The following is a 25,019-nucleotide window of genomic DNA, read 5'->3' as shown; positions in this document are numbered from 1 at the left end:
TGGAAAAGAAGTTGTAGGAAAATGGAACACCATTCTTCTTCTGCCTCCTAAATATAAACTTGGTCTCTGTCACCTTTTTCCCCACCTCAAATTTCTAGATTTATACTTTAAAGTGCATCTGTAATTAAAAAAAATAATTATTTCCCCCCAATATTTTATTGTGAAAACTTTCAAGTAATCAGAAAAGTTTGAAGAAATGTACAGTGAATCCTTCTAGACCCATCTCTTGGTTTCTACCACAAGCAGGCTACTTTACTTTCTTTTTCACATCTCTATCTCTCTATTCATCCTTCTTTTATTTTAAAGTATATTTTATTGATTATGCTCTTAAAGTCCCATTTTTTTTCCTCCACTTTATTCTCCTCTGCCCTGCACCACCCCCTGCAACCAGAATTCCCCTCCCCCGGCCCCAACCTTAGTTCATGTTCAAGGGCCGTACATATAAGTTCTTTCACTTCTTCGTTTCCTATACTATTCTTAACCTCCCCCTGTCTATTTTGTGCCTACCATTTATGATTCTTATTCCCTGTACTTTTCCTCCATTATCTTCCCTCCAACTCCCTGCTGATAACCCTCCCGCTGAACCCACCATGTGATCTCCATTTCTGTGATTCTGTTCCTGTTGTAGTTGTTTGCTTTCTTTCTTTTTCTTTTTCTTTTTAGGCTCAGTTGTTGATAGTTGTGAGTTTTCTGTCATTTTACTGTTCATAGTTTTGATAATCTTTTTCTTAGATAAGTTTCTTTAACATTTCATGTACTAAGGGCTGGGTGATAATGAACTCCTTTAATCTGACCTTAGCTGGGAAGCACCTTATCTGCCCTTCCATTGTAAATGAGAGCTTTGCTAGATAGAATAATTTTGGATGTAGGCCCTTGCTTTTCATGACTTGTAATACTAATTTCCAGCCCCTTGTTTGCAAGGTTTCCTATGAGAAATCAGCTGATAGTCTTATGGGAACTCCTTTGTAGGTAACTCTCCTTTCCTCTTGCTGCTTTTAAGGTTCTCTCCTTGTCCTTAATCTTGGGTAATGTAATTATGATGTGCCTTGGTGTGTCCCTGCTTGGGTACAACTTCTTTGGAACGCTCTGAGCTTCCTGGACTTCCTAGAAGTCTATTTCCTTTGCCAGATTAGGGAGTTCTCTTGTATTCTTTTTTCAAACAAGTTTTCCATTTCTTGCTCTTCCTCTCCTCCTCTGGCACCTCTATAACTCAGATGTTGGAATGTTTAAATGTGTCCTAGAGGTTCCTAATCCTCTTCTCATGTTTTTGAATTCCTTGTTTCTTCATTCTGTTTTGGTTGAATGTTTATTTCTTCCTTATGGTCCAAATCGTTGCTTTGAGTCCTGGTTTCCTTCCCTTCACTGTTGGTTCACTGTTATTTGTTTGTATAGCCTTCACTTTTCCCTCTATTTTGCAACCATACTCAACCAATTCTGTGAGCATCCTGATTACCAGTGTTTTGAACTCTGCATCTGATTAGTTATCTATGTCTTTGTTGCTTAGTTCTATTTTTGGAGTTTGGTCTATTCTTTCATTTGGGTTATATTTCCTTGTCTTGGCACACTTGTTATGTTGTAAGGGGCAGAGGCTTGGGTGTTTGCCAGAGTGGGATGACCCACATCACTGTGTTGTGGCCCTGTATGTAGGGGAGGGGTCCTAGAGGGAACAATGCTGCTTGCTTGCCCCCAGTTTCAGTTATTTCCTCCACTACCCACAAGCAAATTGGGCCTTTCTGGTGGTGATTCCTGGGTGGGCTGGTTTGTGTACATTCTAGGACACTGTGGGTCTCCCCAACTATCTCTCCTGTGAGATTTTGAGTTTCTCTCACTGCTGCAAACCCCACAGGTTTTTGCAGCCAGGGGTTTTGAGGATTTCTTTTCCCAAGCTGAACCCCTGGGTTGCATGCTCTGTCTCACTCCACAGTTATTCATCCCAGTATATCCATACACCTGCCACCACCTTGCCTGCCAGGTTCTCCAGCTGAAGCCCTGCTACACATTTTCTCCACCCCTCCTACCAGTGCGAATGAATATTTCTTCTTTAACTCCTTTGTTGTCAGACTTCCATACAGTTCAATTTTCTGACTGTTCTGGTTATTTTTTATTTTCAAATTTGTTGTCCTTTTGGTTGTTCGAGGAGGCAAAGTATATCTACCTACTCCTCCATCTTGGCCAGAAGTTCATATACTCATCCCTCTTTTCATCCATTAATCATCTTCTTTTTTATGTGTTTCAGAGTAAGTTGCAGACATGAGTACACTTCACCCCTAACTCTAGCAGATCATTAACTGGAGTTCAATACATTTTTTTAAGATTCTTCTATTTTAGGTAAAATTAACTTGCAATAAAATGTCCAGATCTTAACTGAATCATACTTTGAGTTTTGGCAATGCATACACCTGTGTAACCCACATTCCTAACATGAATTTATCATCATCCCAGAATGTTCCCTATGTTCTGAGGGTCCCATTGTTCTGATTTTTTTTCACCATGGATTTCTTATATCTATAAATTGGATCATACATATGCTTTTGTGTCTGGCTTCTTTTCAGCATAATGCATGGGGAATTTATGCATGTCGTAGCCTCTATCAGTAGTCTGTTGTTTTTCATTGCTGTGGACTATCATTGTTTACTGAAGAGTAGTATTGCATTGCATGAACATATCAGAGTTGACCTATCTACTTTCCTATTAACAGATACCAGGGATGTTTGCAGGTTTTGGCTACTGTGAATAAAATTGCTATAAAAATCTTGTATTTCTCTTTTTCTGAACAATTAACTGCTTTCATCTGTATTAGGCATATCAGCCTTTGCCTTTCATGAGTTCAGTTCTTTTTTCTAAATTTGTCATTTATCTTTTGACTTCCATGGTGCATTTTTCTCTATGCAAGTTTTAAAATTTTATGTGGGCTATTTCATCAGTCTTTTCCTTATGGCTTCTGGGTTTCATGTTATAATTGGAGAAACTTGATCTATCTTGATATTCTAAAAATACCCACCCTTGTTTTCTTATGGTGATTTTATGAGGTTTTTTTCTTTTAAAAAAGATTTTATTTATTTATTTTTAGGGAGAGCAGAAGGGGGAGAGAAAAAGAGGGAGAGAAACATCAATGTGTGGTTGTCTCTTGCATGTCCCCCACTGGGGATCTGGCCCACAACCCAGGCATGTGCCCTGACTGGGAATTGAGCCAGTGACCCTTTGGTTCTCAGGCCAGCACTCAATCCACTGGGCCACACCAGCCAGGGCTCTTTTTCCTATTTTAATTTTTTAATCATCTGAATTTATCTTGATATCAGGGGTGAGGGAGAGGATCCAGATTTATTGCTCAAATGGCAAATCAGTTTTCCCAACACAGTGTATTGAGTCTCCCTCACTGATTTAAATTGCCACCTTTCTCATTGTCTCAATTCCCACACATGTTTCTATTTCATTTCCACTGACTTGTCTTTTTCTGTGTCAGGGCCACAATGCTTTAAATACAGTAGCTTCACAATACATTTTAATATCTGGTAGTATTAAAAACCCTTTCTTGATTTTTCAAACAATTTTTTTAGAAATTTCCTGGCTATTTTTATTTTGTTTTCTCACCAGGTCAATCCCCTTGAATCATTTTGTCATGTTACAAAAAATAATCTTGCTGGGATTTTCATTGTGATCACAGAGATTTTGCAGAGTAATTGGAGGACATACCCCATCTTTCCAGGATAGAGAAGGGATGAGAAAAAGACAAACATCCAGCATGACTCCCAGATTCCAGGCTTGGAGACCAAGGGGATTTGGGGCCTTAAAAGTGGAGTGGAGTGGTGTAATGCCTGCCTGCCCCTGAGCAGGACAGTCAGACTTGGAGGAATGATGTGGAGTTCAGTTTAGACATCCCAAACTGAGGATGTCCATTGGGAAGCCTGTAGAGAGAAGCCCTGGACATAGAGGCCTTCCTTATTGGCCTCCCTCATTCATTCTGGAGTGAGTATATTCTCCACACAGGTACCAGAATGACCCAAGGCTTCTCTTGTGCAATGAAGACAGCCTGCAAGGCTCTGTGTGCTCTGATCCTGCCAACTCATGCAATCTTTCTCCTGTCTCACCTTCTGTTGCTCACTGGGCCCACCCACTTGCCTCTTTTCCACTCCTCCTAGAGTTTGTACTTGCTGTTCCCTCTGCCTGGAACATCCTTGACCACATCCTAGAGAAAACATGGCCCAGTTGAAAGTTCTGTGGAAGAATCCAGCAAAGAGTGGCTAACAGTACAATGGCAGAAAGGTGGGAACTGGTATTTCCTGGATGGAGCAACTTCAGACAACCATAGTGGGAATGAAGATGCAAAAGGACTGCTGAGGGGCAGCAAGACCAGGCTGGAGTCAGGTGGCAGAAAGTGTTCAGGGAGCTGTCTACATGGCTGTCCACATTGGCTTAGCCTTAAGGTTACTACGTGGTTGCAGTGTGCAGCAAATCCTCTGGGAGCAGAAAATGAAACCTGAGAGCTCAATGGACCAAGCTCAGCTTTTATTTGGGGTTTCTGAGGACCATCAAAACTGAGTGGGGACAGTGGTGACCCCTGAATCTCTATGGCGGGCTAAGGAAGCCCTACTGGGAGGGCTGGACTGGGAGATGTACAGGGCATGGCTTCAGTACCCCAAATGGTTGGCTGTGAGCAACAGTCACTGGGCAGTTGGGTCCAACACAGAGCCAAGGAAGGGCACCTGACCCAACCCCTGCTGCTCCTGTGCCCACTAGAGAGAGGAGACAGGAGATGTGGGCCCAACAGTTTCAGTGTGGCCCTGAGGAAAAGACAGGGCCTGTCTATTGCCTGGTACCACCGGGGCACTTGAGGCAACACCAAGAGGCATAGTGAGGATGGTTCCTGGGAGGCTTCCTGAGGAGGTGCTGCCTTTGAGGGGCAGGGGCAAAAAATGCAGAAACCATGATAGGGAGTGATGACTGAAGCTGATGGATAACTTAGGACACATCCATTACCCAGACCTGCAAAGAAAGAATGCTCTGCAGGAAGCAGGAGGGGCCTGGCTCTCAGTTCTATGACTCCTCTGGCCCATGGGCTAGGGAGGCCTGTTTTACCCCTGCTTCTACCCCAAAGATCTATTGATCTTTGTTCCCAGTCATAGTCACTGAGTGGTGAGTGCAGGCATCTTCCTAGAGCATTTTAGACTCTGATGGACAGAACAGGTCTGTCTCAATGCATGGGCTTCCTCAAGCATGCTATTATGTTGAAACATTTTATACTTTGACGATGAGGTATAAAAACTTTCCCAGCCAATTAGAGGAATAAATGTGACATACTCCCTTGTGACTATATCTAATCCCAACTGGTATTTCATTTGTGCTTTTACAGTACCTGCAGTGATATCCCAACTAGCTTCCTCACTACCTTTGGGGAGATTTGGTTCCACCTGCAAATCCTCTCACCTCGTGACCACCCCAGGAGAGGGACAAGGACAGGGACTAGGACAGGGACAGGTCCCAGCCATCTCATTATGGTCCCCCTGGAAATGAAATCTAACCATAAGCCAAATTCAGATGAAGCTCTGTTGAAGCCACTTTATTGCTAGGAGGGGGTGGCCCTAGTGTTGGGTGAGAGGAATCTTGTTTTCATGTAGTTTAAATTGGAAACAACCAGCAGCTAACCCACTTGCTGTGAATGCTGGAGGGTGGGGTAGGATGGGGTTAAAAGGGACTAGATGGAGCTCAGCAGGGTTTAAAAAGTCAGGCAAACTAGAGCAAAGACTCCTTCTGCTGTGGTCCTGGATGGGAAGCTAAGCTATGGGGACTTTGACTTGTCCCATGCATCCCTGTGGTCCCTGCACCCCAGCCCAGCCTGCTGAGCTCTTCCTGCCCTAGCACTCAGGATGATCAAGGCTTTGGGAAGGGGGGGTTGGGACATCCCTCCACCTTCACCATGCACTGCAGGGGTACTCAGCTGCCCAGTGGCTTCACCAGGCCTTGTTGGTTGTCTTTGAAATGAAAGACATTTACTCTCCAGTACAACAGACATGCCATGTGCCTCAAAGTATTCCCCCATCTCCAGCTGCTTTATATGGGTGTCACATGGGAAAAGATGGCACATTATTTAGGTCTGTCAACCTCTCAGCCAAAAGAGGATGGTGGGACAGTTTATATTTTCAGTGCAAGCCTCTTCCTGCCCACACTCTCAAGCTGAGTTGCCTTAGTGGCCTCCCATCCCTTCTGTTTCCTCATCTATAAAATGATGGGCTGGGACCCAACATGGCAAGCTTCTATGCTGTGATGTGAAATTGTAGCTGGCCCACAAACTTTTCACCCTGCACCCTTATGTGCAGCATCTTTCCAATGTGCAGGATATCAGCAGCTCAGGAAAGAACCAAAGGCACTGGCCTTCTTTGCTGACATGGGCTTGCAGATACTGAATGCTTCTTGAAAAATGAAAATGGAGGGGGCACTTTTCTCCAGGCTGTTTATTACAGAAAGAAAGGAAAAAACATTCTGGCTTAAAACAGATGACAGATTTCAAACATAGAGGCAAAATACCAAGTGGCAATTAAAATGTGATTACATAGAGTTTGGACACAGAAAAGTTTACAGGACAGTGGGACTGGCTTTTTTCTATAACACACACTGAAATATACATGATGATAACTACAGATACAAAGCATCAAACACAAACCAAAAATCAAGTATTGATGTTTACAGACTTTCCCCCACAAACCACAAAGCCTTACATCAAAACAAGTACTGAAAGGCTTTAAACCAGGAACATCTCACTTTCACCCTGCAAGGGTAACTCTGGAGAGGTGCAAAGCTGAGGTTCTCTTGTCTGAATGATAAAGGGAGGACCCTCTAGATCCCTAAGGTTGATAGCTCAGAGAGTGTTTAGCTCACATACTCTCTCTTTACCTCTCCAAAATCCACAGAACTCTCTCAGCCTCCTTGCAAATTTCCTCTGTGGGGCACTTACAGTAAAAGCAGCTTCTGCTGTAATGTGCTTATCAGGAAAGAGCTAGTAGAGACTGAAAGGTTTGCAAAGATTAAAAATTACACAAGGTGATCATATTTTCAGTCAAAATGGAAATAAATGGCCAAGTGGTTTTCTATGTGGCATTTGTAAGCTTGTACAACACCTCTTGGTTACATCCACATCTTCTGTTGCATCAAAATCATAAGCAACTTAGCCACCTGGCTTACAAGACATCATGGGAGCAAACAACACAGTCTGCATATTTTCAACAATGTATAATAAACACAACTGTATTGAAAGAAAAGCTGTCACTTTATTTACAGTCACAAAATGAAGTGTATATACTTCTGCATTAAGTTTAGGAAAACCATTTATAAAATTTTCAAATATGTACAGGTATTTTGAAAACTCACCAGCTTTCCACTTTGTTACAGGTAGAGAGGGGGCTGGGCATGGGCCGAACACTTGTGTGGCTGTTTGGAGCCAGTTGTGAATTTGCTATGGATTCACACCATTCCCTAAAGTGATGTCAATGTTGCGGGGGGCTATTCTGGCTATTCTGGGTGACTAGGCCAGCATCCTGGGCTGTGGCATTTTGGATATCAGCATGCTGCTCTTCCAAAATGTCATCAATCAGCCTCAGGTTGCATAACCAGTCTTCATCTGGGCTCGTGCTAGGGCCTTTCATGAGACCTTCAATGAAATCCACCTCACTGGAGTCAGGTGGTGAAACCACATCATTTAGTAGAGGCTGGGCCTGGGGCAAAATGTCATAGGGTGGCAGCTCAGGAGGGGCCCCGATTTTGTTGAATGGATCTGGAGACAAGCTGGCAGCGATGGTGGAGGCGGTGGAGGCGGTGGAGGCAGCAGAGGCAGTGGCAGCAGCAGCCACATAGGTTGGTGGCGGCTCAATGCCCTGCATGGGACTCATGGGACCAAAGCTGGCTACACCCTGCTGGAAGGACTTGGCAGCATTCAGCACAGGAACAGGACCAAGCACAGGGCTCTGTCTTAGGAAGTTGGGGTTGGGTAAGAGAGCATTCACCATCTGGCCAGGCCCGCCTCCTGGGGTCCCCTGACTGGGAGGCCTGACTGCCTGCTGTGGTGGACAGGCTGGGGCTACCAGGGAGATTCCTGCAGGCACCTTGGTGAAAACTGAGTTCCTATCAAATTGCTGCTGGATGCTGTTACCCATTTGCCTCGGGGTTGGTTCCTTTGAGACCACTGGGGTTGACATTGCTGCTGCCACCCACGTAGCATTGTTGAACATGGTGGGCATTCTTGGTACACAGGGCTGCCTAAGCTGGTGGGGACTGAGGAGCTGGCCAAACCTGGGCAGGAGCACTCCCAAGGGGGATGCCTTGGGCATCTGTGCATGCTGGCAGACAGAGCCAAGGCTGCCCAGGGGGTTTTGGCCTGAGCATGATGGTATGGGAAATAGGGGTCTGGGGTTGAAAATTCCTTGCTTTTTGCCCAGGGTCGGTGAGATGCCCTCATGGGTCTGGTGTCTCCTTGGTGGGATCATTCCTGGACTCAGATTGTTTTGAAGGAACCCAGCTGTGGGTGGCATCATGTGCTGGCTATATGGGGACTTCGCCTTGGTCTGGCTACGCTTGGAGGTGACTTGTTCTTGGACGGCTACAGAAAAAGAGAAATGGAGTCAGTTCCAAAGGTGCTCTCAATTTGGGTTGTAGCTGCTGGTGGGAAGCTATCAGCCTAGTACTGACCTCTCACCTTCCACCCTTGGCTCCTACTGAGCATGTCCTGTTCCCCAGCTTTTCTCAAGTCCCCTTGTTCTTCCATCCTCACTTTGGACTGCAGTTCTTCTAGAGAGCTCTCCTAGACTCTAGAGTCTGTGCTCACACACCTCCCCCACCCCCCACCAAGTATCTACAACATTGGATGAAAAATGCCAGCTTATCTTTCTGTGTTTTCAAGTAGACTGTAAGCTTCATGAGGCCAGGGTCTTGGTGTGCTTTTATATACTCAATACTCAGTACACAGGCCTGGCACTGCCCATCCCCTGACAGATAGAATTGCCTTCCTGGAACTTGTCTGTCCTGTCCCTACAGCTAAAGTGTGGCTGACCTGGGCAGGTGGGATATTTAGTTGGTGTTAAGCCCAAAGGAACAGGGGTTTTTGCACGAGAATGGAGGAGCAATGTTACATTGCCTAAAATGAAGATGCTGACCACCTGTTGAAGGGCAAGTGGCCTTTCTGAGCTCTAGATGAGAATAACTTTGGTCTTGCACAGTGTCACTGCTGGCTGTTAAGGATAGCTTACCACATGTCTCCTCAGCTAATCTGCAAGCTCCGAGAAGTAGGGACCAATGCTTGTTTGTTTTTGTTTCCCAAACAGTTGTATTCCCGACTAATGAATGTTGATTACATTCACAGCTGTCATGATAGGGTGGGGACCCCTGCTATCTGTGGAGGCTCTGGGAACCCTCTACCACAAACTCTTTAAGGCAGAACTTCAACCCCTTTTCCATTGCTGACACTTGAGAGGTGGCCCATTATCCCATTAGAATAGAAGGTCACTGGGGTAAGGGCAAGGAGGGTAGGATCAGAATCCTTGGGTTGTAGCAGTCCTCAGTTGATTCTGATAAAAGCCTAGGGGGTGTGCCCTTTTTCCCCTGAGAATAACTTCTTTAAATTGCCTAACTGAGTTTAATCAATCTGTTGAATTAAATAATGATATCAGAGTCATTAAGACATGGCCTTCAATTGGAATCCTACTTAAGTTTCCAGTGTGAGAAATCCAACCAGGGTGCTACTGAATTGACTTGCAGACCTCCCTCTTTTCCTCAGTGCTTTCAGAAACACCCACAGTAATTGCTTACTCTGGGGTGCATTCTCACTCCACCTTCACATACACACTGCCTGGCCTGTCCCTTTAGGAACATTGATCTTAACTGCTTACCTTGAAATTGATTCATCTGTTGGGTGATATATGCACTTTGCTGTTCAGGGGTCATTGCCATAAGAACTGATCTCTGTTTCTCTTGCTAAACAGAAGATGAAAAAGATGTGTTAGAATAAGCCTACCAAGAAATATTTGCCTTGGGGTCACTGTGTGGGGAACCAGGACTTGGCTTTGGTGTAGCAGAAAGCATGAGTGATCACACCAACACACACTTGTATGCATGCCCCACCCTCCCAAGCAAAACTCCACAGGTATAAATAAAAGTAGGATTCTGCAACTTGGATTAAAAAAAAAAAACAAACAACAACTGTGACAGCATAGGTTGTGGTGGCAGACACAGAGCTTACTTAACAGCAAGTGCACATAGAATAATAATTAGGCATTTTGTCCTTCTTTGGCTCAGGATGGCTCAACAGTGAGATGTGGTTACCAAAAGAGCAAATGTAACATTAGGCCACATTAATAGAAGCAGAGTATGTAGAATGAGGGAGGTGACAGTCCTACACTACTCTGTTTTGGCCAGACCGTGTATATAAGTGCTGACAAGAGTCTGGGCATGGCAGCTATCAAGGAGACCCAGATAAACTGGTTGCATTCAGAACACTAAGTGACTAGGGTAGGGGTTGCACTCTAAACTACCCAGACAAGGAATGGTTGAACAAACCAGGGATGCCAGGACTGGGACAGAGCCAATTCTGGGCTATGTGATGGTGGGTACCCAGACTCTGCATGGTTGTCATGGGGGAAAGGCCGAGGATTGTTCTGGGTGGTCCTGGCATGAACAGCAGGATGATCACATCATCAGATGGATGCACTGTCTGACACCAGGAGTAGTCACTCACTGACAATTTCCCTTCCTTCTCCTGACTGGCTGCAGCATGTGCAATTGGGATGAGCTTCCTGTCTCCATTTCCAAGCTGGGTGGGCAGGGGGAGGAGTCAAGCTTCAGGCCTGCAGTCCTTGCATTGAGTGTGGGAGTGGCTCAAGGAGACAGCTGGGAGAGAACCAGATGAGGGCATATGGGAGGCATGACTCACTCCTTGCACAGAGATCCTCAGCCATTCTGAACCAAGTCTGACTCCCAATCCAGTATTTACCCACTGCCACCTCTCCCTGCTTCTTAAGAAGCTTGCCCACAAATATACCAACAACCAAGGCAGCTCCACCAAGGAATAACCTCCCTAAGTCCACTTTCTGAGCTGCATCCCCCTAGATGTCAGAAGGCTTGACTTTGCAACATGGGCTGGCCTGCTTTTCTGTGTTTAGAGGGCTGACATGGGGGTGTGGCATGGAGGAAGGCAGAGGGCTGGTACTTGGGAGAATGTCCACCTCCCAGGCCCGGCAGCAGTTTCTGGCCTCAGTTCCTGCCAAGGCAGAGGGGACAAACACATAGCACCAGTCAGACTACACTAGAAATGATTTCACCATCCTGTCCTTAGCCGCTTCCTGTCCGAGCTCTTGCCCCCATCCTCTGGGATGTGGGCCCTGGAAGTGCTTTTTCTCAGCAGCCCACAGAGCTGCCCTCTTCCTGTTAAAGCATGAAGGTGACAAAACTGCCTTCATGCATGCTCACTATACTGAGCACTTTGCACCCATTATTTCATACAATGTTGCAACAATACTTTGAAGTATGCAGTGTTGTTATTCCAGTGATACTCACTTAGTTACTGAAGAGCACAGAGGCCATATGACCTCCCAAGGCCATGCCATTAGGAAGGTGGGGAGTTAGGATCTCCCTGAGATGCTCAGGATGGGCAGGCATTTCTGAGGCAGCCCTTTCACTTATGGTCTTTCCTTCCACCCTTACATCAACTTTGGCTGGGAGACAGAATATCTACAGAGCCCCTCATAATGTCTCAGCCTTTTGGCTAGGACCAAGAGTAGAATATCTACAGACTCCAGCTTACTGACATGTTACCATGTCTTCTAACTGCAGACCACATGCTGCTGCCTGTCCAGTCCATTGCTTCTGGGGACTGGCTCCTATGGCCAGCTAGGTCTACACTGATCCTAACTCCTTCCCCATTGGCTGCCCAATAGTTTCATCAAATAACACAGCTGCACAGGGGCAGGGGTTGGGGGCAGATGTAGGCTACAGAGTGCGACCAAAGAAGAAGCAGGGGAAGGGCAGAAGAACTAAGAATGGAAGAAGCAGAGAGGAAAGACACTCCAAGGGCATGGGAGACCAAAGACAGAGGGTTGAGGACCTGGGTATTTTCTGTCAGATAAAAGAGAGTGTTCCTCAAACAGTCCAGGGTTATAGGAAGAATGGGGTTGTTGGCAATGCTCATCCAAGGAAGCACAAAATTCAGAGCATCCAGAGTTGAAGGGAAAACCTGGATGGTGGCATGGTTACACAAACTCCCAAGTCCAAAGGGCACACTTGACATCCAGCCTGCAGCGTGGGCCCTCTAGCATCCTGGAAGGTTCTGGGGCATTGCTGTCAAGAGGGGTCTATCATACTGCTGAGGTGGTACAGGGCATTCCTAGTCCTGGGCTCTGGGTCTGGTTCTGTTGTCCCTGGGGCTCAGCAGCCAGAGCATTGATCCAGACCTCCCTAGGAGGATGCTTCCTTTGTTTTGCAGATGGAGGCCCCAATCCTTTGTTCTGAATCAATGGGCTCCAAAGATAAGCCCCAAGAAAACAGTTGTTGCCTTTTGAAACTGACAATTAGAATCTTTGGAAAATGGTAAAAACAGGAAATGACAAATGTTTTCAGTGACCAGGAGGGAACAATGGCTGAAAATTGCTGCTTAGTGATGGAGACTTGTAAAGGATGTCCCAGGCACCCTGTGAATTTTCATAAGCATGCTTATGGAGGAGGTCATCAAATGACTCATTTTTTGAAGGCTGTGATTGTCATGGTACTTGGCCTTATTATGCCAAGTGACATTGACAGAGCAGTGTTTGTGGGTCCTTTTCAAGTATAGGTGTGCTCCCCCCATGTTGATCACCATGGACCAGCCTGGGTTGGTGTCAGCAGGAAGTCTTCCAGAGAACTAAGGACCCTGGATCTTCCATCACAGTACCTCCCAGTCCCACTGGGCCAAGGGGCCACATTCACAGACAGGTCTCAGCCAGAATGGTGACCTGCGAAGTCACAGAGTTGCTTTTGTGGAAGCTTCTTGCTGATGTTCAGGAAGCTGCAAAGTCCTGGTCCATGTGTGCGGACTTTGGCAGGGCTGGTGTTTCATCTGTGTGCTAGTCAGGAGAAAGATGCAAAAGGCTGGCCCAAACCTCACTGCTACGCCCTGGCACAGTTGAGCCCAACAGTCTCCTCCCCAGCAGACCAGGACAGGTCCTGTGTCAGCTTCGCTTTTCAGCCATCACAGGTGAATTGCTCCTGAAAGTCTCATGGAATAACCTGGATGCTTCCTTTCACCACTGCAGGGGAATAATAGTCTCGAGACTGATTCAACCACTTAATCCAGTAAAGGAGGATGGATGGGGCAGATAAGCAGCAGGACTCACACACAAAGTGTTCCTGGATTTTCAGCAGGACTTAGACTGAAGCTACTGGCCCTGCGATTTCCAGGAGGAAAGCATTCTCACTGGGAAGGGGATTCCAATGGAATAGCTTCTGGAGGATGTCAGAGAATGGGTCCAAAGCCTTATTATGTATAGCACACATTGCTGTAGGGAAGGAGAGGGCAAGAAGGAAAAAATGGGGGTAGGGAGGGAAGAAGAGAGGGAGGGGACAGGGAGAGAGGGAGTAAGAGAAATAAAAGGGAAGGGTGAAGGACAGAGGAAGGGAAGAGGGAGAGAGAGATAAGCAGAAGTAGAATGAGGAGCAGGAGGAAAAGGAAAAGGGGGAGGAAGAGAAGAAGGAAGAGGAAGAGGAAGAGGAGGGGAGATGTTTTTTCTACTTCTAGGAAACCCCAGCCTCCTTTCCCAGCAAATGCAGCCCATGAGTATTCTCACACTGAACTATCTTGCCCTGTACCAGAAGGCACTCAGCTATGTTCAAAGGTTAACAAGCCTCAGTGTCTGGGTTTGTTTATTATTCCACTAGGAAAATACCTTTTGCATTTTTTGGAAATCAGATTTGGAAACACCACCCACTCCTCTGACTTTTCCTTTAAAATGACAAGAAGATAGTATTCTGCATGAAGATTATGAAATAAAGACCTGAATTCTGGAAGCTCCCATACCTATATGGATGAGGACATCACACACACTTGCATAGCCCATGGATGAAGGCAATGTAGACACTTCTATCAGAACCCCTATTTGAGGGGGTGTGGTTGTTCTTAGGCATAAATTCTCCTCCAGAAGCTACAGAGGTTTATTATAGTAAATGACAGGTGAATTTCATCTCCTAGTTTCTCCTGACTCTCAGAGCCCATGACTCAGTTACTCCAGAATGACTCCAGAGAAGACTGAACCATTGGGAGTGATGTGTGTGCTATCAGACCACTTCTTCCTGTGAACCTAAGGCCAAGATCTTGAGGGAGAGTGAGGTCTGTCAAACACCTGCCCTTTCGTGTTGCCTTTGATCAATGACTTTCCCTGCCCAAATGCAACCTGCAAGATGTGGGCCTCATTGACTCTAGTCCCCCCAAAAAAACCTGCCCAAATATGCAATGGGGAGACAGGGTTTCCTTGGAATCCCAGTGTGTCCCTCTGTCAGTCAGCTGACAAATATTTCTCATGGGTTTACATTGGGCCAGTCTCTTTCCAAAACATGGGGACAGCACTGTGCTTCTCTACTTTTATGGAGTTTACAATGCAGGGGAGACTGATAAGACACATGTAAGTCAATCAAAGGTCATTTTGGATGGTTACACATCTTCTAAAGAAAATATAATGAGTGAAGGGAACAGGAGTGTGTTGGGTGTGGGGACACAGCAGAAACCTCAGGTCAGGACTTGAGGCCCTGAAGGTAATCAGAACTTGTCACAAGGTTCTCTAAGTTAGGTGAAGCCAGGGTAGCACTGGCCTGGCTGGAGTCTTTCTTTGCCCCTCTAGGCCCCCTTGAACAGGAGCCAGGGATCTTCCTTACAGTGATGATACTGTCCTGGGGTCTGAACTGGTCTGAAGCTGTCAATAGGGCTTTAATAAATTCCATGGCATCAAAAGCAAACAACTGAGAGATGTATTGTCAGCTCTTTCACTCTCCATTTTCTGTCTTTCCACTTGACCTCCAACAGTGTGAACTCCATTCTGACTCTTTTGTTGTCTCCTCTATGGTTTCAGGGCTGCCTGGTCCCAGGAGGGCTTGGTCTAAATGCTGGGAATATCCCGGGACAGAGGAAACAAATATCTTTACAGCTTGCCTATCTGCTTCTCCTGTGGTGCTTGCCTCTTCTGTTTCACACTGAGTCTGGCCTTCCTGAGTCACAGGTTGAGCTGGCAAGGTCTTATCCCTCAAAGTCCCCCCATGTAGGCTCAAATTCCAAAGCTTTGTAAGGAAGATTAAGGGGTCAAGCATCTGCCCCACCCTTCACTACTGGGTAGAAGGTGTTGGCTTTGGTAGACATAAGGAGGGTGAAGATAGAAATTCAATAGGCAAGCTAGCAGGGATCCTCTTTTTTTTTTTACTTCTGAGGACAGGGAAAGGCAATGACATCCTCAGTGGATGATGCCCCCATCCATGTTTGCCAAATCTGTTTCCCTGGCAGCTTTTGTTGGACAAGATTTCTCAGGTTTTAGCCGAAGAGCACTGTGACTACAAGAGTACACAGAAAAAAAAGGTGGGGGGGAGGTAAGAGAAAAAAATCAATACCCCTTGAACAGAAAGTACTGCTTGTTCTTCCAGGCCAGGGCAGACAGTTAAAGAGAACAAAGCTGTCTGTAACAAAGCAGAATTTCCATTCAAGGCCAGAATCCTGGAGGTCCTTTCAGCCTGATGACCCTCTTCAGATCACTATCACTTAGCAATGCTCATTTCTCCAGTCTTCTCTGCAGTTAGGGCACATATCCTATCCACACTGCTATTTCACGTGCCAGAACAATAACTCCACAATCCAAATGAAATACTCTGCAAAGGCCCATTCTGGCTGGTGTCCTCCATCTTGCTCTTATGACCATTAAGGTGACTCTTCAGGGCAAGTCAAGCTCTTCCTAATGTAGACTCTGCAGCATGATTCAAACTCACAGCCATGTTGGAGAAGCTTGGCTAGAATTCCTTTTGCCTGCCCTTCCTAGGCTGCCAGTATTGCAGTGGGGAAATCCAACTACCCACTTTTAGGGTATGTGACTCTTGGGTGGGTCAAAGAACACCTTGGGGTGCAGAGTCCACAACGGTTTGCTGTTGGGAAAGGCAGTTCCTGAGTACCCACTAGCTATGGAGCAGGCAGACAATTGGGGGATTCAAGGTGCAGAAGTGTGGATCTGTCTCCTTCAGGCTCAGTCTGGCTTCAGGGACAGACAGGGAAGGAACTGTGGTGCTGGAAGATGGACAGCAGGGAGGGTGGGGTGTTACTGTCCCAGTAACTGCTCCTGGGACAAACCCCACTCAATTCCCAGGAGGTGAGGCTGAAGTACCTAGAGCATTCAGCTTGCTTAGCTGTTCTCTCTGCCAAAGACTGGCCAGGACACAGTAGAGAAAGCATTGGAAATCCCTCCTGGGTAATAAAGAGCTTTACGGGCTGTCACCTCCTATGTTCCTCCCAACAATCCTGTAAGGCAGGCAGGCAGGCAGAGCAGGCTACTGTGACCCAGTTGACAGATGAGGAAAGCGAGGCTCAGGGGAAGCGACTTACCCACAGTGTCGCAGCTAGGCAGTAGTAGAGCAGACATTTGCCTCCAGGCCTTCGGATCCCAGCTGCCCCAAGGCGCTGCCTCTGAGGTGCTGTACGAGGAGGTGACTCTGGCCAGCTCATGAGCAAAGGAGCTGCTTGGCAGGAAGAACTCACTCCCGAGAGCCTGGTAGGATAGGGCCTATTGCCCGAGGCTGACCTGGGGAGGACTGGTTTCCCCAAGCTTGCAGGCTTTGTCTACATGATTCTACAACAACCGATTGAACAATCTATCAGCTGCTTGGCCACAGAATGGTTCTGACTGATCTTGTCACTTCCCTGACTGCCTTACTGGGGTGCTTACTGGGTGTTGCGGTTATATACACCAGCTTGTCTGGGGCAATAAAACCAAACAGACTTGCAGTTTTAATTGTCATGGGTCACAGACTCCTTTGAGAGTCAGTCACTGTCTCCCTCCACAGAAAAAGCACTTATGGTGGTGTCTCCCCCTTCACAGCCTACCAACATCTCACACATAATTTCAGGGGTTTTCTAGACTACTTAATACCCATCCATGGAACTCAGTTAAGGATCCTCTGCCTTGACTGTTCACTGTCCTGTTGAAAAGTGGGAGTAAAGCTAAGTCAGATATCTGGTTCACCAGCAATGACCTTGACTAATCTCGGTCCCTCCCTACCCACCCTACCCACAACAGAGCACATGGTTCTAAATTGGTTTGTAGGTATATGTCTAGACATGCTGAGAAGTCTGAAAAACCAAATGGTGAGTACAAAACCAAACAGCCAAGTGAAAATCTCACAATAGTCCTTACTGTAGCCTTTACTGTACTTCACCTTGCCAGGGCCCCAAGGTTTGAGGAATTGTGTGTGTGGGGGGGGGACCTGTCTTTTCCATTGTGTTTTAGAAGACAAGAATTTTATCAGAATGAACATACGACCTAATTCGTTCAGCTAAAGGCAATTAAAAACCCCATACTTGATATGTCAGGTAAAAACCCCATACGATCCATGTCAGAGAAAACTTCAAGATTCAAACGAGCTACTGATATAGCCCTGATATCCTGATGAGCACACCAAGCAACAGTGGTGTCCAAAAGAACAGGGGAAAAGCCTGCCTTGATGAGTTCTACTTTTTTGTGAGTCAGCTTCTTCACACTCATGCTTTTAACACCCAAGCTGCAAGTGATCATCTGCATCTCCTACCAAACATCCCAGTAGAAATGGAAATAGTTATCTCCCCAAACTAAGCTAAATATTTGCAGTCAATTTTATTCATTGCAATAAACACTAAGCAATTACTGTGGGCAAGTCTCTGCAGTTAATGATAGGCCAGTAGATAGTTGGATACATTAATTGATCAAAAATAAAATTTGTCACCACTAAATTTACTGAGCATTTTGTATACACCAGGCATTCATCCAAGTGCTTTCAATATTTGGACTCATTCAATCTGTACATGAGGCAGGAACTATTGCTATCTCTATTTTACAAATGAGGACAATGAGGCCCATAGAGGTTAATTGAGTTGCCCAAAGTCACATAGCTAGTTTGCAGCAGAGCAGGATGAAAACCCAGTTTTACCTGTTTCCCAAGCCCACATGAAGTTTGCCGTGGTGTGTGTGTGTGTGTGTGTGTGTGTGTGTGTGTGTGTAATCATTAACTTGCCATACGAAAACAAATTTTGAAATGTAACCTGTTAAAATATGCCATTGAGAAAACTACAGGCAAGGTTTTACAAGGGGGTCTAAACAATTTTTTAAAGATTTTATTTATTTATTTATTTATTTATTTATTTTTAGAGAGAGGGGAAGGGAGGGAGAAAGAGAGGGAAAGAAGCATCAATGTGTGGTTGCCTCTCATGTGTCCTCTACTGGGGACCTGGCCTGCACCCAGGCACGTGCCCTGACTGGGAATTGAACTGGCGACCCTTTGGTTTGCAGGCTGGTGCTCAATCCACTGAGACACCAGCCAAGGCATGGTTCCAAACAATTTTTAAAGAACAAATTATAACTGCTTAAAGATGGGAATAGGAAAACAATCTAATACCTGGAAAGTTTTAGAAATTATACCCTTCCACAAAACAAAGCAAAACAAAGCAAAGCAAAGCAAAGCAAAACAAAACAAAACAAAACAAAATAGGAAATATTCTTAGCAAGTAAACTCAATTCCCTTGGGAAAGAAAACTTCTTTGCCATTTGATGCTGTACCAACCGGGGAGGACCCAGTGCCCCCTCCCCTTGGTGTGGTTCAGTACTGAACTGAGCTCACTGGCCATCTCTAGTTTCAGTGCATTAAGCTCCAATTTGTCCTTGGATCAAAGTCATCTGAGACATGAACAGAAATATTGCTTTCTAAAATTGACAATTCTTTATGCCTGAATCCCTAGATCTTTGATCATTTTAAACATGATTTTATAGCCATATTGAAGATTTTATAATCCTAAAATGCAAATACTACTAGAGTTCTGATTATCAGCCCATTTCATAATGACACATTCTGAGAGCAATGACAGGGATTTACTTGTAAGCTTTTGCTTAGGAATCTCTGGTAGCTTCATGCAACTTGTAGCATATTAGTGATGGCTCAAGAAACATCAGTATTAACATAGAGACGCATGTAGTACCTCAGTAGTTCATCTGGCAGAAACAAGTGCAGATAGCACATAGGAATTACCAGCAGCAAAAGATGCCACCACAATGTGGGCAGTTCTATTCAGCAGTACTTGGGAGAGCAGCTGGATCCACTTATTCAAGTGGAGCAGAACAAGAGGAAGCAGTTCCCAGACCAGTCCAATCCCAGTTAAAAATATATATAGTAATAAAATAAAATATATAAGATTTAGTCTTGACTCTGACTAGGAGCTTTATGGCTTGTGCTTGCAAGACTTCTCCATTTTATTTAATTTGGAAAACCCCTGCTTATCAAACACCCTTTAAGTGTGAGATCCAAGTTCCAAAGAAAAGGTTGTTAGGGACATTTCTACTGCTAGAGGTTTTCAAACATAAGGTACACCCATCTGTCTCCATGAAAATCTCAGAAAAGCAAGACTGTCAGTAATTGGTGGCCATGATTAAATAGCTCTTGGAATGGCTGGTCCCATGTGATTCCAAATTTCATAGAATTTAGACCATGGGATGGGTAATGTCTGACAGCTGTGTTGATTTCAAAAAGCTCACACCCACTAAGCACCTTGGACCCTGGGTTTCCCATGGTTACTAGAGAGCTTGCTAGACCTAAGTTGGCCCGTGACCCCTGCCTCTGAAAAATCTCCAATGGCTTGCAGGTAGCTAGAGACAGAAGCATATTGTGCTAAACTCTGTCCCTTGACTTCCCACCCTCTTGGCAGCCAAGTTTCATGTTCCATATTGTCAGGTACTCTACCCTACAGTCATACCAATCTCCTTGGAACTTTCCAGACAGGTTGCTATGTGTGTTTAGCCCTCTGTGTTTGTGCTCCTTGGTTCACCAAGATTGGAATGGCCTTTTACCAAGTTTCCACTCCAGCTCCTACACTCTGGGAATTCTGGTCTTCTTTGGCCCAGCACCTGTGGCTGACTGAACATCTCTGCTGGGCCAAGTCTTAATCATTTTGAAATCTCTCTGTGCCTAGACAGTGCCTGGCACAGGCATGGGGCTCAGCAAATACAGCAGTGGGCAAAAAGAGGTTTACAGTTGTGAGTATGCAAAACACAGAGTTTATTCTTATATAATCATTTATTAATATTATATTATTTATTTGTATTGCAACTATAAACTTATTTTTTGCTCACCCCTGTACTTGGCAAATTCAATAGACTTTACTCTGTTATGAGTTTGGCATGATGACCCAGGCACTTGGGAGATGAACATTGCACTGGCCTCTTTTTAGGTTGGATATTAATGATAAACTGAGCATTGACCCTCATTTAAGCACATCTACTCATCCCTTTTCAATGCTGTTCTGTTAATAAAACCCATTGGAGAATGTATAAGGATCATAATCACATCATGAAAATAACATCAGCTAACACATTTTTGAGCACTCACTATATGTTGGGCACTAAACTTTGTGCACATATAAATTTGAGACTATCTCTAGTTTATAAAATGAGGAAGTGGAGATAGTCTTACTCAGGACACATAGTGGCAAGGTGAGGTACACACCTGGATCTGATTTACAGAGTGTCTAAAACCTAAGTGACTCCTGGGTTTGGAGGTGCAAAGGCTCCTTCTCTGCACATCGAAAGGAATGGTCAGGTGTCTTCCTTGATTCACCCAGGAGTAGCTCCACCTAGTTGGCTATTCCACAGCTTCACCATAGTTCAAATGGACTCTGATGCAAGAAGTAAGATTATTACTAACCCCGACAGATTCTCAGCTGCTTTGAAAGATGTGGATAATAACTGTTTGGATTTTATAAATTATTGTCTGGATTAGATATTGGTCCAATATTCACCATGGAGATTCAGAAGGAGGTATTTGTGCACTGGCAAGGCAATAGTTGTATACTATCATTCCACTGGCTTCTGGGAGCTTGTAGGTTTCTGGACTTAATAATCCAGGAGTCCAGACAATGAACCCTGAACTCCCCTCTTTCCTTTCTGTGTAACAGAGGTGAACAGAGAAAGCCCAAGGGAGAGAACTGAAGACTTGGTGTGTGTGTGTGTGTGTGTGTGTGTGTGTGTGTGTGTGTGTCAGAGACTCTCAAAACCTAAGGTCTTTCAGGGCTGGGCATATTTCAGAATCCAGCCTCAGTTGTTCAAGTCACTAGTGAGATGAACATGTTAAGGTACTAAATGTTATGCAGCTAGCCCAGAGAGGTCAAGGCAGAGCTGTGGAGGAAGCTGGATCCTTCAGCAAATTGGTAAATGTCCCTACCTGTCCAACAGAGGTGACATGAGACAATTTTGTAAATCTGAAGTGATGTATTAGGAAAGCAGAAAAATTTTATGTGACTCAGACTTCTTGGCCTCTTGCTTGCTGTTACCCTACTTGGCCAAGTGCAAATGCAATTTCATTATGCCACAAACATGTGGCTATTAATAACAATACAAGAAAGCTATACAACTCAAGTCTGAGATTTTGTAAGAAATAGAATCCCAGAAGTGCTATAAGCAATACTGTCCAACAGAACTATACCCACATTATTCAATATGGTAGTAACTGGTCATATGTGGCAGTTGAGCACTTGAAGTGTGACTAGTGCAAATGGACAACTGAATTCTTACTCTTACTTTAAATTAATTTAAGTATACATAGTTACATGTGATGGGAAAATGGGTGAGGGGCTGGGTAAAAAAGGTGAAGGGAATAAGAGGTACAATTTGTAGTTACAAAGCAGTCACAGGGATGTAAAGCATATGGAATATAGTCAATAATATTGTTATAATTATGTGTGCCAGGTGGTTACTATACTTCACTTTGTAAAGTATATGTTTAACCACTGTGTTGTACACTTGAAACTAATATAAAATAATATTAAATGTCTGCTGTAACTGAAAAAATACTGTCAGATTCTAAAACTCAAATAAATAAATAAATAAATAGCTATATGTGGTTGCTGGCTACATATTGGAGAGCATAGCTCTTTGGCATAATGACAGGCTCTGGAGAAAGATGGTCTGGGATTAAATAATGGGTTTACCATTTCTTAATTATGTAATTGTGGGGTAGTTCCTTAAACTTTCTGTTCCTCAATTTCCTCATCTGTAAAAGGGAGGTAATGGTTGTATCTTATTCATAGAGTGATTATAAACATTAATTAAATTAACATAACTAGTTTTCTGAGACAGCATACAAGCTCTCAGAAAATAAAGGTTTTCTGAGAAAGACTGTGGCTCTGAGAGAGCATACAAGCTCTCTCAGAAAACTAGTTAGTGATAGTCTTAATAATAACACCTCTGCCATATACTGACCACTTTTACAATGCTCCAGGTACTGTCTTATGAATTTTATGTGAGTTAGTGCAGAATTGGACATGTTGCACTAGCCATGGTCTGGCCAACAGAGTTCATCAGGGCTATCACATTGTTTATCTTTTGGCAAAATAGACTAATAAAAAATGATTTTTTTTCCTAATTTTTATAACATTAGAAACCTTTATTGAGAACTGCTCAGTGCAAGGCATTGGGCGCAGCCCTTTCTTGGGGTCATTTCAATTAATTAATTCTCAGAACAATCCTATAGGGAAGGTATTATTATTATTGTGTTGTAAAGATGAAGAAACTGAAGCACGAAGAGGTTAAGCAACTTGCCCAAGGTCACTCATTAGTAAGTGCCAGAGCCTGGACTAAAACCCAGATATTGTCTGACTTTAAAGTCCATGTCCTGAGTTTTACTTGACCATATTGCCCAACAGAAACCTTCGTTTTTAGGGTAGCATCAATCCTAGCCATTTCCTGGATCTCTTCTATAAATTTGCATTTTATTAGTTTCCTTGGAGCAGGCTATTCTCTATGTAAGAACTGGAAGAGTTTGAGCTCTTCTGGATTTTTCCCCTTTAAATGTATATAATTTAACCTTAATGTTTTAAAGTTTAAATGTCTGACTATAACTGATGGTATCCCAAATCAAGTTCACTTGGTCAACCAGCTCTCAGACTTGGAATTTAATCACAGGGTTAAGTTGAACTGGTAAATTGCTACTTTGCCTAGAGAAAAAAAATAACCCAGTAACACAAAATGATAAAATCAATAATGTATAAATCAATTAAGAAATGAAGGAATAAATCTTTTTTTGCACCATTAATTCCAATGAATAAGCAAATAGCCTGTTAACTCCTTGGGGTCAAGACTGTGGAATACTCACCTGTAGTGCTAGGCACAGAGCAGGGTCTGCAGTACAATCTGCCCTTTAGCCTGACCATTTTCTCTGGGGGCAATTTGGCAGAGTGCCCAGTGCTGCACCTGTCATCAATAATGCTGGATCATGAGGTAGGAAGGCTGTGTGTTTGGTCTGGCTAGGTGGGCCACTGGGAATTATCCCGGGAACAAGGTGAGGTCAAGAACACTGCTATAGGGAGAATCAAGGGCTGGGTCAAAGGACAAGGTCATCAGGGTTCTCTAGACTCTAGAGCCTTAGCAGCCAGGAAAGACTGTGGCTCTGTCAGATTCTCAGAAGGTCGCTATTATCTTAGGATGATGATGGTGATGTTGGTAACAACTACCATGTACTGAACATGTACAATGTGCCAGGCACTGAGTGAAACACTGGGTAGTTTTTATCTCCCTTGAAAGATGGGCACCATTACTATTCCCACAATATAGATCAGGAAAATAAGTTCCAGAGAAACAAAGAAACTTGTTCAAAGTCACATGGTAAGTAGGTGGCAGAGCTGGAAGTCAAACCTGGGTCTGAGTTACTCCAAAATACAGACTTAATCACAAACACTAAAAAAGCAATGTTTGCAGCTCAACCCTCATGCTTATGCACATCCTCTCCCCCTTTTTTTCTCCCAGTGTCTTTCTGCTGGATACACTATGCACTGCTGACAGGCCCGGGGGTCCCAAAGGAGCCATCCAACTAACCATCACATTTGGGTAACTGAGGAAGAGAGCGGCAGGATTTCCTTTGCAGACTTCTGGATTTAGACAGCAGATTTAATACATACATCTAACTACAGTCCTTCTTATGGTCCCACTAAAAGTACAGTTTTGCTAATAAAGACATGATCCTGCAATGATAAGGAGAATGTACCAGAAGATAACAACATCATAATTTGCCAAGCTCAAAAGTAGATAGATCAAGGTCAACTGACTGTACAGCCCCAGGGAAGCTAAATCACAAGACTACAGAGGGGAAAGTGGTAAAGCAGCTTGGTCTGCATGAAAGAATCTTCATAAAGCTCAGATCCAGCAGCTCCACGTTGCCCCTGGAACAGGGAGGTAAGGTGGACAGGGTTACTATCATAATGAGGTAGATCCCTGGATTGCCTCCCTGACTTCATGTCCTGGGGGTCTGCCCCTCTCCTGACTTGGCAGAGATCTGACTTGACCATTGCTGCTTAATTTCCTGCTTTACCTTACAGATCCTGCTTCCTGAATCACCTGAGGATGCCCACTTGAATCCACAGAAGTGTTCTGCCTTCACCTACACCTGGAAGCCGAAGGTCCTGGAGGCAGACTGGGAAATTGAAAGCAAATAGAGCAGTCCAATCTCTTTAGCTATACGTCTGCGTGTTCAGTGACATGGTCATACCTCTGCTCAGCATCCTGATGGTGGTGGGCTCCATATGTTCTCTTTACAGGGAACAAGCCTGTAGCTGTTGACTCCCTAAGAGGGGAGCTGGGGCAGCATCTCCTTTTCTATAAGTCTTCAACTACTAGTGGCATTGTGACTCTTTGCTGCTTATGGATACATCCAGATTGTGCTCGCCACTGAGTTCTTCAAAGCAAAGTGATTGTTTGTTTGAGAGTTAATTGATAAGTGATGAAACTATATAGAAATGCAAGAGAATGAATGTCAGA

General features: G+C 44.5%; 1 protein-coding gene across 1 annotated transcript in view; it reads right to left on the bottom strand.

The window, feature by feature from the left end:
- Nucleotides 1-6,453: 6,453 nt before the first annotated feature.
- Nucleotides 6,454-25,019, bottom strand: part of MAMLD1 (mastermind like domain containing 1) — a 141,359-nt gene continuing 122,793 nt past the window's right edge. Inside the window, exons 3-4 of the mRNA XM_045820507.1 lie at nt 9,873-9,957; nt 6,454-8,587 (exon numbers count right to left, since the gene is read on the bottom strand). Of these exons, the coding sequence (XP_045676463.1) occupies nt 7,479-8,587; nt 9,873-9,957 (1,194 nt within the window). The 3' untranslated portion in view covers nt 6,454-7,478. The remainder of the gene's footprint in view (nt 8,588-9,872; nt 9,958-25,019) is intronic.

Source organism: Phyllostomus hastatus, unplaced genomic scaffold (genome assembly GCF_019186645.2).
Source record: "Phyllostomus hastatus isolate PE091 unplaced genomic scaffold, TTU_PhHast_1.1 phas_scaffold_397, whole genome shotgun sequence".
Classification (NCBI taxonomy): Eukaryota; Metazoa; Chordata; class Mammalia; order Chiroptera; family Phyllostomidae; genus Phyllostomus; species Phyllostomus hastatus.
Note: the sequence above shows the minus strand (reverse complement) of the source record. Positions and strands in the feature narration are given on the sequence as shown.